Source organism: Schistocerca cancellata, chromosome 12, assembly GCF_023864275.1.
Source record: "Schistocerca cancellata isolate TAMUIC-IGC-003103 chromosome 12, iqSchCanc2.1, whole genome shotgun sequence".
Classification (NCBI taxonomy): Eukaryota; Metazoa; Arthropoda; class Insecta; order Orthoptera; family Acrididae; genus Schistocerca; species Schistocerca cancellata.
Genome location: NC_064637.1, coordinates 21395580 through 21409589, shown reverse-complemented (window position 1 = coordinate 21409589; position 14010 = coordinate 21395580). Strand labels below are relative to the sequence as shown.

The window sequence follows — 14010 nt, the reverse complement described above, 5'->3', positions numbered from 1 at the left end:
TCCTGTCCAGATCTTAACACACAGCGCCTAGATCTTAACCTGCCAAATACTTTCGATGCCATTTTAGCGGATGACCCATGAGCCGCTGCTCGTGTTCTTCGTTTTATCAATTTGACGAACCTCGCTAAGGACATTTGATGATGCTGTTTTTTAATCCTATACCTGTTAGTCTGTCTTTTATCGTGTTTTCCCTTTTAGTTGTTGTTGTCAACTTGTGCCTCGCGGTGCATTCTTAGAGTAGTCAGGGCGCTAATGACCATTGAAGTTGTGCGCCCTAAAACCACAAAAAAAAACCACCAGGGAAGGTTTGGGACGTTTACCATTTGTAATTTTGGTTCCAGGGTTCCCTAAATGAGTTAGACTGTGTCTGCTTTCCTAACTACTGATACAAAGACCTAACTGCAAGATGAGATCTATAGGTAGCACATTTCTCAACACTTTATTGCAGTAGACTGTGCGGAAAATGTTTCAAAGAGATCTTTTGCAGTGTATGTTAACTCTGCTGCAATCTTAAAGGTTTTGCAGTTTTTGATCCTGAATTACACATTTAATGCTCATTGCATGTATTCAATCTATATGTGTGATAAAATAGTGGTGTTACTTTTAATCACATGTCGTGTGCTGTGTTTGACTGACAGAAGCAAACTAAGTGCCAAATTTGAATTGAAATGTATGCGAAGATAATGCGCCTTTTTTTTTTTTTTTTTTACTCGTGCTTTTGTATAATGAAATGTGCAGATTGGTATTCCACATTAAAGATCTGTCCTAAACACATTATTTCCAGTATCGTTTGTTAAAATAGTCTCAGGAAAAGTGGCATAGGTAGCAAGCTATTACCATTACAGGTATTGTTCTGTTGGAATTACTTGTACCCTTACCTGGATCTGCACTGTTTATAGTTCTCAGTTGTTATTCAGGTATGGTCTGGATGCACAACTTACCTCACTTTCACCCTGAACCCATATTCCAAATATTTGTCTGATACACAGCACATTCTATTCATATTTTGCTATTCTGACTCAAAATATGTACACTTATTTGTAAGAAAATAAAATTCTCAAGAACTCTGGTACAATACACTCAGAAGAAGAAACTTGCTAATAATGCATTTGAATCTCCCAAATTCTGTCAATGAGTGAGGAAATTCTCAGCAAGTAGCAACTGAAGGTAACAGGACATGTTTCGCATGCATCTTTTATGAAGCTCTGGTTAGATGGTCCTACTTGTGTGAACATGTGCTAGTGCTTTCCGAGACATTTACAAACTTTGCATTCCTTCTCTACAGCGGATACAATTCCCAATTGATATTGTCATTCTACTAAATTTATTCCAAACCATTGTGGCATGGTTGTGCAGCAGCCTTATAATGTGATTAATATTAAACAGTCCCGGCCCACATGTTTGTTCTCAGTGGTTTTTAAACCATCTTCTATGGTTTGCTTCCTGTTAGGTTACCATTTAACCTAATAATTCCATAACTCTCTCTCTCTCTCTCTCTCTCTCTCTCTCTCTCTCTCTCTCTCTCTCTCTCTCTCTCTTTTTCTTTCTTTCCAGCTCCACACTGGTGGCATCTTCTACATGGTTGAGAAAAACCTGGGTATTTAGGAAAAACTCGGTGGATAAAATTTTTTGCCATTTTTTCATATTGGTAATAAAGCATCTAAATTTAAAGTCCCATGATTAAGTTATTCACAAGTCTAACCCATTCTAACTTCTGCAGAAAAGATAATTTACATGTAAAAGTTAGTTTTATTGATTACCAGCTTAGCATCTGCTGCTTCACTCACTCAGACTGTGTGCTCTGCACAGATTTTTTAAAACTGAATTTTTATGTTGTTCACAAATTGCACTAACTTCTAAACTTTTCATGCAAATTAAGGCCATAGAAGCATGGTCTTTCCCAAATGTACTTCTTACCAAAAAGTGATTCTTTTAGCTGGAGTCAAAGATGGGCATTAATCATGCCTTTTGCATTCTTGTGGAGACATTTCCATAGAAATGTTCATCCCTAAAACACATTTTTTATATGTAACTGATAAGTGAAATACCAATTTTCAGATTTTTAACGTTAAAATGTTTTTTAATACAAGAAAATATTTTCTTACACACTTTTATCTCTCGTTTCATCCCCTAAGGAGTTGAATTTCCAGCAACAGTGTAACAGCTATTTTTTTTATTTCTAACTGAGAAGCCAAATTGCAGTTTTGAGATTTAGCTTTAAAATATCTTCATAATGAAATATTTGCATAAACAATCTCATTCTGTTTCACCACATTAGCATTGTAATTTCCAAAAACACTAACAAGACTTTTTTAAAAATGTCTATAACCAAGAAGACAAATACCAATTTTCATAGCTGTAGCTTCAAAGAAACTTCAGTTCTTTAGAGCTATCTTCGAAATCGACTTAATAGCTAATATTTTCAAAAAGCTTTCCTTCTATTATGCGTGGGATTTCAAAAATCCCTTCCTAAACAATGCCTTCAGTATAAGATCGACAGTCTCTCCAGATTTAAAGATCCTGTCTTTGGCAGTTTGGTTTGGGTGTGATGAGTCATTCACGACATTGCGTTTTATATGTATGATAGATAGATTGTAATTTAGAGAGAAACCTTCAAATCATTTGGATAAAGATGTATAAGTAATAGCTAGATTCCTTACAGTTTGATGCAGGATACAAATTCATCTGTGCAAAATAGCTCAGTCAGAGCAAATTTTCAAAGGATAGAAAACCCAGGATGGAACATGGACAATATGAAAGGAGATAGTGCTGCTCACCACACACAGCAGGCATTGAGTGGCTGGCAACAGATGATTGCTGGGAGGACTGTTGCCAGCTTTCCATGGGAACTACTGGTGGAAACTACAGTATGATTAAAATTATGTGTTAGTTGACACTTCTGGCTTAGTATCTGCTTTCCTGAAATCGGAGTGCTCAATGTCACACACATTCACTGTTGCCAAACTGCCACAGCAATTGGTTCATTTCCAAGTGCTTGTCTGGCTTTCTTTCTTGACGATGTTTTCAGATCCCGAATCCTGAGTCTGGCCCTCTTGTTTTGTATTTCAGTATACCTGATACACAAGGCGCAATTCAGCGTTACATATACAGTTTTTATAATCCTAGAGACGAGCTTATGTTAGACGAGCTTCGCATGACATTGCATGAAGCAGAATTTTAATCTATTTGCACTTGTTTTTCTTCCTATCATTCCCTTTTCATTGAAATCTGCTTGTGCTGTCTGTAACCTGCAACTGAGTGCCAAACAGGACTGCTCAATGGTTGGTAATATGGCAGCTGGTGTAGGCAGTGAGAGGATGGTTTCAGATAATCAGTCAGAGAGAGAACTTACAATTTGCTTTTAGCACTGAAACTGAAGTTTTTCGGTCTTAGAGTTTGCTTGTAGAGGTTAACTCTAATAGCCGTGAAAAAAGTGATTGTGATTTTTGCTTCTGCTGTAGATTGTTGACTGCCACTTTGTTGGCTACATTGCAAATCATTAGGTTTTGTTTAGTTTAGGACACAAGTTTAAATTCAGGGCTGTACAATGATCCTTCTGGCGCAATTAAGTCGTGTGTCACTTAAAATCGGCTGTGGACAGATCATCTCCTATTGCTGTCTTACCTCGTGCCAACCGCTTCAGACATTGCTCTACATTACACAATAACAGCATTCGAGAAGCGAGCCCGCCGTGTTTCTGTGCCGCCTGTAACAGAGCGGTAGCCGGCAACAGATGTGGCAAAACTGTAGCAGCAAGTGACTGACGTCAACTATTGAGTAATTGTGATCGGAGCATAGTCGTCTGTAGAGCACTGACAACATGGAGGTACTGTGTACGTGCGGAAAGCAGGTGCACCAAGTCAGTTGCAACTGTCAGTGATCTCCTCTCGCGACTCCACTGTAGTTGATTACTGTGAAATTTGGTCGATTTTCCTCACCGAACATGAATATGTATCCATCTTAAGTACTTATGTATTTGTACTTGTTATTCGTTATAGGAATTAGATAGTGTTTAGACTTAATGGACATGTTAATCTACTGACAGTCTGTTTGAAACAGTAGATGAATGTTATCAGTTTATTAAATATGTGATTCCCTTTCTAGTGAACGGACTATCCAATAAAAAATTCATGTACATGTGAGTTAATGCCTGATCTTATTTGTCCTTATTGTTACATGTGTAGCTGGATATCAGTGTCATAAGTCTCTTTCTGTCAGTGATGTCCTGTGAATCTGTGCTTGTAGTTCTTTGCTGATTGTATCACTTACATCCACTGTTTGTTGCTGTGGGTAATCAACACAAAAAGCACTTTATTTCTATATTTTAGGTGGCAACAACCATTTGAGACAGGTGTTCCAGAAGATATGGTTGTGAATGGAAAGAACATATTGCAGCATACAGCACACTGGGATCGTGTAACAGCTTTCGTGGAAAGAAAGCAAATGAAGGAATAAGTTGTGGGGAAATCATATTTGAAAATTAGGATTTACAAATTTTTATAGATAACATCATATTGTTTTAATACTTAACAAAAGCTATGTTGCTCTGTTAACTTGCAAGAACCTGGTTGAGTTATAGCTTTTTATACGTTTATCTGTGCAATATGTAAATTAAAATAAACTTTCTTCATTATACTACTACATAGTAATGGTCTTTGCAATGCACCGATGCACAACTATGATTTCATATATGTAATTATCTGAGTATGTGGCAGTGCCTGTGTATGCACCCCCCCCCCTCCCCGACCCATTATGCTCCCACCCCTCTGTCCATCTGTCGCCTCCACCTCGTCCATGTCTGCCCCCCTCCCTTCCCTCTATGGTACATTCAGCAGCAAATGTGAATACTGTCTGCTAAATGTGTTGGTAATAGAGTTAGCAGCAAAGTAGTAATCAATTTAAACATCATCCCTGATGTGACATTTTAACTGCATGAACTGCAAAATGTACTATGTGATAACTTTTTTCGTCTCGTAATTTTGTGAGGGCTGCAAGTCAGAAAAAAATTGAGTAACGGTTTGAAATTAAGGATAAAGTTGGTTGCAAGTCACTAAGTACTCCCGTTGGCAAATACTTGATAGCAATCATAGTAGCTACATGCTATGTAACAAATAGTTTGGAAGTATGGATTAAACACATCGAAGATTGTATAAGCACTGTATTCGTTTCTTTCAATTTTATCAAGTAGCACAAATTGATTAACACAAGCATTTTCTCAAAAATGATAAAGTTCTAATGTGAAAGAGTAAATACTTCCCCTAATTCACGTAAGATTCTTAACGTCGGTAAGTATCTTGTACTGTAAACTTTGTAAATAAGGCTTGTCCTTCCTCAGGATTTGAGCTATCTTGTTATCAAGTTTTATGAAATCTGTTCAGCTATTTAGTTATAATAAATTTAAACGTCATGCATGATGTGACCATTTTTCCATCTCAATGTGTATGGCATTTTACTCCTGAACTGTAATAGGTAGGTGGTTCTTACCCACACAGCAATTGTTGCCTGACAGTAAGGGACGTGTGTACCAAATTTGGTTGAAACTGATCCAGTGGTTTAGGAGATGTGGAATATACATATGTGTATACATAAGTTTTTGTAATATGGATGGATTATCTAAAGTTTAAAACTTTAGAGGTTGTAACTTTTCCCCGTCAAATAAATTGATAGGCTCAGCAGAACAAAACTTTGAAACTCTCTGTAACTGTTTCACTAAAATTTTGGATGGTGTAAGAGCTGAAGTGCTAAACCACTTGATTTCCCCAACTGTATTAAAGAGAATTTCAAATGACCATTGTTGTTTTTCTGACTACTGTCTAATATGAAAAAAATAAGTATCCTGATAAATTTTTAATTGTAATGTGAAGATAATTGGTTCAAAATTGTTCAAATGGCTCTGAGCACTATGGGACTTAACAAAATAATTGAGAGACTTTCTAATGTAATGAAACAACTGTTTATCCTAAACATGAATACAACAGTAGCGCTGGTCGATTTTGCCAATGTGGCCTCTCCGTCTGTAACAAGTAAGTATACTCACCATTTTTCAGAATTTGTAATATTAATATGGAAGTTACAAAATTCCTCAGTTTGAAAATAACAGTTAAAATAAAATTTTTTGTGTCGTCTCATTCTCACGGTAGGCACATACCGTGGGAAGCAAGGAGGGGATATTGTTTGGTGGCCGGTATCCTCTTCTATAATACAAACTGTGTGCAAGTATTAGTTGGGTTCTTTACTCAAAAGAATAGAAAATTACTCAACTCAAGATAGTCCAGGTGTTGTGGTACAAGCTCTCCATAGTAGTCCACATTAGCCTCGCTGCTGGTGACGTGAAAGTCCGCTATATACACTGCTCTGGTCACTAGGTAGAGGCTGAGCTAAGTAAGTTTCTTTTCCAGAAAGGCATTTTCAGTGGAAAACACTATATATACTTTCACTAACGAAATATTAAATGCTCTGAGTAACTGGAAGTCACCCGTTGGGATTTTTTGTGATCTCTCAAAGGCTTTTGATTGTGTAAATCATGGAATACTTCCAGATAAGCTCAAGTACTGTGGTATGAATGGGACAGCGCTCAAATAGTTTAAATCATACCTAACTGGAAGAGTGCAGAAAGTTGAAATAAGCAGTTCACATAATATGCAGAAAAACTGGTGGTTCCTCAAACTGGGGAACAATCAAGAATGGGGTGCCGCAAGGTTCGGTCTTGGGTCCTCTGCTGTTCTTAATATATATTAATGACTTTCCATTCTATTTTCATGAAGATGCGGAGCTGACACTTTTTGCCGATGATACAAGTATAGCTATCGCAGGCAACAGACAAGAATTAAGTGGTGAAATTGTAAGTGATGTTTTTCAGAAAATCATGGTTCTCTGCAAATGGGCTCTCATTAAACTTTGGCAAAACATAGTACATACAGTTCCACACAGTAAATGGAATGACACCATTAATAAATATAGACTTTGATCGGAAATCTGTAGCTAAGGTAGAATATTCAAAATTTCTAGGTGTATTCATTGATGAGGGGTTGAACTAGAAAACACACGCACTGAAGATCTGCTGAAACGTTGGAGTTCAGCTACTTATGCTATTAGGGTCATTGCAAATTTTGGGGATATACATCTTACCACGCCTATTTTCATTCTTTGCTTTTGTATGGCATCATATTCTGGGGTAACTCATAATTGAGTAAAAGAGTGTTCATTGCACAAAAGCGTGTAATCAGAATAATTGTTGGAGCTCATCCAAGATCATCTTGCAGATACTTACTTAAAGAACTAGAGATCTTCACTGTAGGCTCACAATATATAATGTGTGTGTGTGTGTGTGTGTGTGTGTGTGTGTGTGTGTGTGTGTGTGTGTGTGTGTGTGCGCGCGCCAGAGAGAGTGTATACCTGTCCTTTCTTCCCTCTAAGGTAAGTCTTTCCGCTCCCGGGATTGGAATGACTCCTTACCCTCTCCCTTAAAACCCACATCCTTTCGTCTTTCCCTCTCCTTCCCTCTTTCCAGATGAAGCAACCGTTTGTTGTGAAAGCTTGAATTTTGTGCGTATGTTTGTGTTTGTTTGTATGTCTATCGACGTTGGGGACCTTGCTTGTACAATTAATAAGAAAAATTAGTTTTTGTTGACACTGAGAGGACCAGAAAACTTAAAATGAAGAGTTGGAACATATTTTCCATTGACTAGAGAAATTAAGTCATTATTTTTGTTAGATATTTCTGTTGATATTTTGGAGGCTTGCACAGCTTTCCAGTAACAAATGATTTTCTATTTTCTAGCAGATTATATTTTTGTATTTCATGAATATCTCCTCAGTTTACTCTGCCTTTCATGGTTTGACTCAATTTTCTTTCTGTCGACTTCTCTTTGGAATGTTTTTGCGGCTTGATAATCTTCACTAAAAAAATTTTACAATAACTTGAAGTGGTCTTCATGGATCATGAACTGTTTTAAATTTTCAACAGGATTTTTTTTAAGATCTCTGTTCATCATTAAATGCTTCTCTAGTTTACTCAAAAGGTTTTTAAAATCAGTGAAATCGTATGATGATGCAAAGACATCATGAAATTGTGGATTTTTCTTCATGCTTGTAATCTACTGAACAGTGATGTGAAACAGACATTGCTTCCTCACTTCGTGTCCATTTCATTTGGCAAATATACTCATCTCCATTTCTTGTATGCTCTTTCATGAAGTATTTAGTTTTTTAAAGGATGAGAATTGTGAGTAAAATATAAAGTCTGCAGAATCTCCTACATGTGAATTGACCATCTTTACAATAAATTTGTACATGGGTGTTGAAATTTCCCTTCACTTCCATCTTCCACGTGCCACATACAGCAAGTTCCTTGTTTCACTTTATAGTCAAATATTGTGATATTGTAAGTTCTGCAAACTCACTTGAATCTGTGTTGGCCACAAAGATTTATTGAATTTAATTTTGAATACTTTTTTAAATGTAGAGAGATTAGCATTGTCTCCATAGATAACTGCTATAGTTCTTCCTCCTATAAACTTGTGGGACTTCTGTGTTGGTAGATAACGATTCTCAATGCATGGGACTGATTTAATAGGTGTGTGCATGTAATTTTTAGCATTGCCGCCAACTGAGAAAGGATTATCTTGTTTGTCCTGAAGATCTACTGCAGATTCACCTTTAATTTTTTCAAAGTTGAATTGTCAGTTAATATCACAGCATGCATGTAATACAAACTTTCAGATACTCAGTTGTTGTCCGTTATTTCAAAAATATTAACAAGGGTTATCCTTTGTCTTTCTTAGGATACTTCTACTGATGTTTTATTTCAACAGTAGGGCCTACGATATATTCATGTTTGCTTGGACAAATCCTCGGTCTTCCAGTAATTAGAAACCATCAATATTCTGCCCTCTTCTGTAAACAATTTTGAATACAGTTTTACGTGGTTGGCTTAATACTTTTTATATACAAGAACTCTTGGTCTGAAATATTTAATGAACTTTATATATGCTTATGTTCGGAAGGATGGTTTTCTTCTTTCCCTTAGTGTTTACATAATATTTGGCGGCCCAGTTTTTGTCATCATTGATACTAGTTGGAACGAAAAGTTGATCACAATCCATGTGACAGTTCTCTTTCAATAGTTGATGCTCAGAAGTAAAAAAAAACTTCATGCATTCTGTACTTTTCAGTGGAATCTTGATAGGAGCTCAGTGATTTGTCTGCTGTGCATCCTTTTATTGTCACTGTGGTCTCCAAATGAATTGTATTCTTCTTCTGCTGTTGATATATTGGTACACTGAAAGTCGAAATCAGGATCTCCTATTTTGTAATCAGTATTAAAGACTTCTTGGATACTGTTTGGTTGGAAGTGTGTTACTTCATTTCAGTATTTGTCAGTGATATGGCAGAAATTGTTTTCTCAAAAGAATAGAGTTCTGCTCAGTTACGAATTGCAAGTACTGAGCATATTCATAATTGAATAGAAGACAAAATTCCACCCTATCAACCTGCTTAATAAAATTAAAGCAAGCATGCTTAACAAAACTTTCAATGTTTTCATCTTTTTCTTTCATCTTAAGCAGTCAATCTGGTTCTTGATGGTCCTCAGTGTTTTGTCCTTGGAAATTAAAACCATTTTTTCAGCCTCTTTTGTAAGGCATGGGATTGTTGATATGCGTTACGTCTAAAAATGTGAAGAAAGAAAAATAAAAGGAACGTTTCTGTGCGGCAAGTAACATATTTTGCCTTCCGATTGTAGACACAAAGTTCAAATGGTGTCTCAGCAAGATTATTTGTAGTATCTAACAGTTCTGGGAACATAGTAGTTCACCGTGATGACAAAGGAGGTTGAAACATAATATGTATGAGTGTAGTTTGGTGCAAATTGCATTATTATCTGAGCTTTGGATCACGAAATTTAAATTTCTGTTAAGCACAGGAATCAAAATTTCCTGTAGCACGCAATGTCTAAAGGCATCCAGTAGAGTCGAACAAATGGGTCCAAAGAAACAACTAAGGAGATGGTCTTTCGTGGTTCACTTCTGTCACGTCTGGTCTCATTCCGTGGAACATTGTTCACAGTTCACTTCAGCTAGTCTCGTTCTCTTGCCTCGATCTCACTTGACTGGTTTTGCTCTTTTTTTGTATAGTCACTCATTCGATTACAATTTTTTTAAATTATGTACTTTATACAAAAATTAACTTGTATGTAATACATATATATTTTTCTGGTAACATGAAGAGAATTCTACATATCTCCCATTTTGATGGACTGCAGAACAACAATTATCAGAGGAAAGTTGTTTTATGTTGACCAATTAAGCGAGCAGCCATTGCTTTTTATTTCATATGTTCTTTCATGTGTTCGATTTGGCAACTAGTTTTTAAAATAACTTTGATAATTTTTTTAACTGTAGTGTAAAAATGTTTACATTAAACTTCCAATTTTCACATTATTTCTAAAAATGAAACATGACACTTAATGAGGCTCTTATTTTTCAAGCTGAGCCAGGTAATTTACTACTTTTAATTCAGTAACTAGGTGTAGAATGTTAGCAATTTGACACTGTGAAGAATCTGCCTGAAGCAAGATCAACACATTTCCTCTATCAACCTAGATTGGCAGCCAGGGTATTACACATCAAGGATGATGCTGTAGAAAGTATGTATTGGTCTGCCAAAGTAATTGTACCTGAGGTGGCCTTTGAAGCGCTGGTAAAGGGGGGGGGGGGATGGGAAAGGAAGAATCAATGGTGGAATATAGGAGAGAAATTGGTGAAAATGAAAAAGGAGGCTTATAATAAATAGCTCAGCACTTGGCTTGATGAAGTCCATAAAACATACGAAGCTAAATAGAAAGAAGCACAAAGGGCCATTACTAAAGCATAAAATGAGCTGTGCTGAAAGTCAGAGAGGATATAAACAAAAACTTAGATGGTAGTAGGGCAAGCAGAGTGTGAAAGGTGGTGGTGGTTTGAAAAGTGCTGAGATTCCTCCGATAAGCTTAGGAGTGGGTTAAGTATTACCAAGCGCTGCTCACAGAGAAAAGAAACCAATTTATACAAGACATGTTAAACTTGATGGAAGAAGATAAATATCCGTGTCCACGACAGATAACCTCACAAGAAATTTGTAAAGCTGTGAAGCCTGTGAAAAATGGGAAAGCACTGGGGCCAATTGGAATAAAGTTATAAATAATAAAGGCAGCTCCTATGGTTGTGTGTGATATCTTTGCAGAGTTGAATTATTGGCATGATAAATGGACCTGACACTTGATAGCCAAAGTTCCAGGCCTTCCTCCACAAATCCTCTTACAGATGTTTTAAAACTTCGAAAAGAATACTTAAGACTGACATTCTGCCAGGAAGTACAAATTTTCGATGCACAATTTCATGTACATAAAAAGTACTACGACCATCGTCTGCACATTCGACCGCAACCGTCGCTTGCTGGGTTTTCGTGTCATATCAGTAACACCAACTCTCATCACCTGTAATGTCGTTGTTCAAAAAGTTTTAATTACTTTCTCTGTTTACAAGTCCTGACACACATTCATGCGCTTTTTTATTTATTTATTTTTTTTTCGTGTGGGAATGCGCGACAAATTTAGTGGCAACATGTCGCGTGTGCAAATCCTCACTCAAAATACGCTGGTTACCCTAGGTAAGTGATGGAGTGGGAACTTTTCAAAATATGGTATCTCGTAAATGACTCGCACTAGAATCCTTCAACAAACACAACTGAAACTCCAATTTACTCTACTTTTAGTTTGTTGGTGTCAATGTTCGTTGTTCCATTCAAAAAAAGTGTGTGTTTGTACGAAAAATACACTACCAAGAATTATTACAGACACTCTACGAGCTAACAATACAAGCCTCTGACTAGCAATCCGTTCTGTGGATATCGCACATCAATAGCACTTTCCATTTCTGCAATGTTTGCGGTCCAAGTTTCATATAATTCACTCTGTGTAAATTAAATTTTCTGTGTGCTTCGTATGTTATAACGGTTGAAAAATATCTTGTAAGGGGGCCGGTTGTACAATGCCCGGTTAAGGTTAGCTAACCACGGTATAACTTTGACAGCGCGTTGTACGCATGGAGGTGGAATAAGGGGAGATGCCGCTACAGACTTCCACTGTACGTTGTTTTGAAGCCAGTGGGTGGGGCCTGCCGCCATCTTGGATCCCCCAAAACATTAGCAGACGAGTGTTTACAATTGCTTCTTGTTCGCTATTTCTGTTATGTGCACGCGATATTTATTTTATATAGTAAATGTTACACCTGTTTTAGTGAACAACACAGCATAAGGAACGCAACTTTAAACGTTTTTCTGGTCTTAAATGCGTATTCGATACAGTAATACGACGCTTCTGTCCTCAGTACTGTAATTCCTTTTTGTTTATACACTTAGAATAACCGAGAAGAGAAATATGAGCTATGGAAAGCGTGCTTTCGTAATCCATTTGAATTCTCTTTCATTGTGTTTGTGTCGATGATTGATAAAGCCAGAACTCCAAAAGCAATGATTGGTAGTTTAGAGGCACCGATTTGTAATCGTTGCATTTTCAAGTCAAATACAAATTTTAAATGTCCAAATTTGCAAGAAACTTATCTTATTTCCTTTGAAGTCCCATAGATGTATGCAGGGAAGATATAAACAAGCCAGCTGTCACGTCAACAAAGTGAAAGATTCGTTAAATTACGATGGAAAAGAACGGAATTTAAGATTGTCAGGCCCATTGTAGTTTACACATCTGCATGGTTTTTAAATTGTACCTACCAAGTGACATTCGGTGTGGCAAATAACAGCAATTTACAGGATAACACGACAACACTGTGATTAATGTCATTATCTAAATTGCCTGGACTTAGATAGGGAGCTTTGCTTTAACAAGTATGTAACCCTTTAAGTACTTATAATTTAACCACTGTAACAGGTGTTCCACACATTTTACTGAAGATTTAATTAACTACATGTAGTTACATTACATTTATATTAAATTATCGCATTTTAAAACATTAGTCCCCATTTCCAGGATATTTCTTGCCAGGACTTTTCAGTTACTTGGGAATAACCAAATAATGAAAACCAAGCTCACCTCCAGAGAGCTCTTTGCGTAGGATTGATACGAAATCTAAAGTCAAATCATAGAAATAAAACCATACTGTACAAATTTACAGTGCATCAGAATTTCAAGTACTACATATAAGAAAATAACGCTTAAATATGTCCACTTACGAATGAAATGTGATTTGTTTAAACTTTAGATTGCAATTAGAACGATTAGTACACCCGTAAGCGATGTAGCAGTCATTTTTTTTTTATCAAAACACTTCACGGCTACACGGAATCAAACCACCAGAAGCGAATGCTTTGGGGTAGCTAACATGGCGGATCTTCACTTGGGTTGGCTTCAAGTTTGCGACGTCATGACAACTCCTCTTGCCGGCCGTGTGGTTCTAGGCGCTCCAGTCCGGAGCTGCTCTTCTGCTACGGTCGCAGGTTCAAATCTTGCCTCGGGCATGGATGTGTGTGATGTCCTTAGGTTAGTTAGGTTTAAGTAGTTCTAAGTTCTAGGGGACTGATGATGACCACAGCAGTTGAGTCCCGTAGTGCTCAGAGCCATTTGAACAACTCCTCTTATTTTTTACCTCCATGGTTGTACGATGCCTTTTTATTCTCTGGTTAGTTAACCCTGGAATAGCGATCTCGTTCAGTTAAGTTGGTAACAGTGGGAGAACACTCTGGGTATTTTCACGCGTTTTTGAAGTTTATTTACGTCTAGTCATCTGCAAAAAGAGCTCAATTAAAATGATCGAGAGCCCAAAACTATTCCCTGGAAGATATATTAAAGCTTGTCGATATCGTTCACGATTTCAGAAGCATAATAGAGAACAAGAAAACGCATGCAGTATCATGTAGTGAAAAGGTCAGTCAAAACATTTAACTAAGCTTGTGATGTGTGTATAATGAAATATCTCTTGAAACTGGTTAAATGATTGAGTATTCGTTGTTTGACTAATA

At 36.9% G+C, this 14010-nt stretch overlaps 2 protein-coding genes across 5 annotated transcripts in view; both read left to right on the top strand.

Moving 5' to 3' along the window:
* The window catches only part of LOC126109576 (uncharacterized), a 558983-nt gene that overhangs the window by 298755 nt on the left and 246218 nt on the right, over window positions 1-14010 (top strand). The gene's annotated exons all lie outside the window — the stretch shown is intronic.
* Window positions 1-14010, top strand: part of LOC126109579 (coiled-coil domain-containing protein 144A-like) — a 343757-nt gene that overhangs the window by 83619 nt on the left and 246128 nt on the right. For 2 of the 4 annotated variants that reach the window (XM_049914614.1, XM_049914611.1), the window contains one exon: window positions 4329-4641. The exons of the other annotated variants lie outside the window; for them this stretch is intronic. In XM_049914614.1, the coding sequence (XP_049770571.1) occupies window positions 4329-4455 (127 nt within the window). In that variant the 3' untranslated portion in view covers window positions 4456-4641. Of the gene's footprint in view, window positions 1-4328; window positions 4642-14010 lie in introns of those variants that run through there. 4 annotated transcript variants of the gene reach the window in all.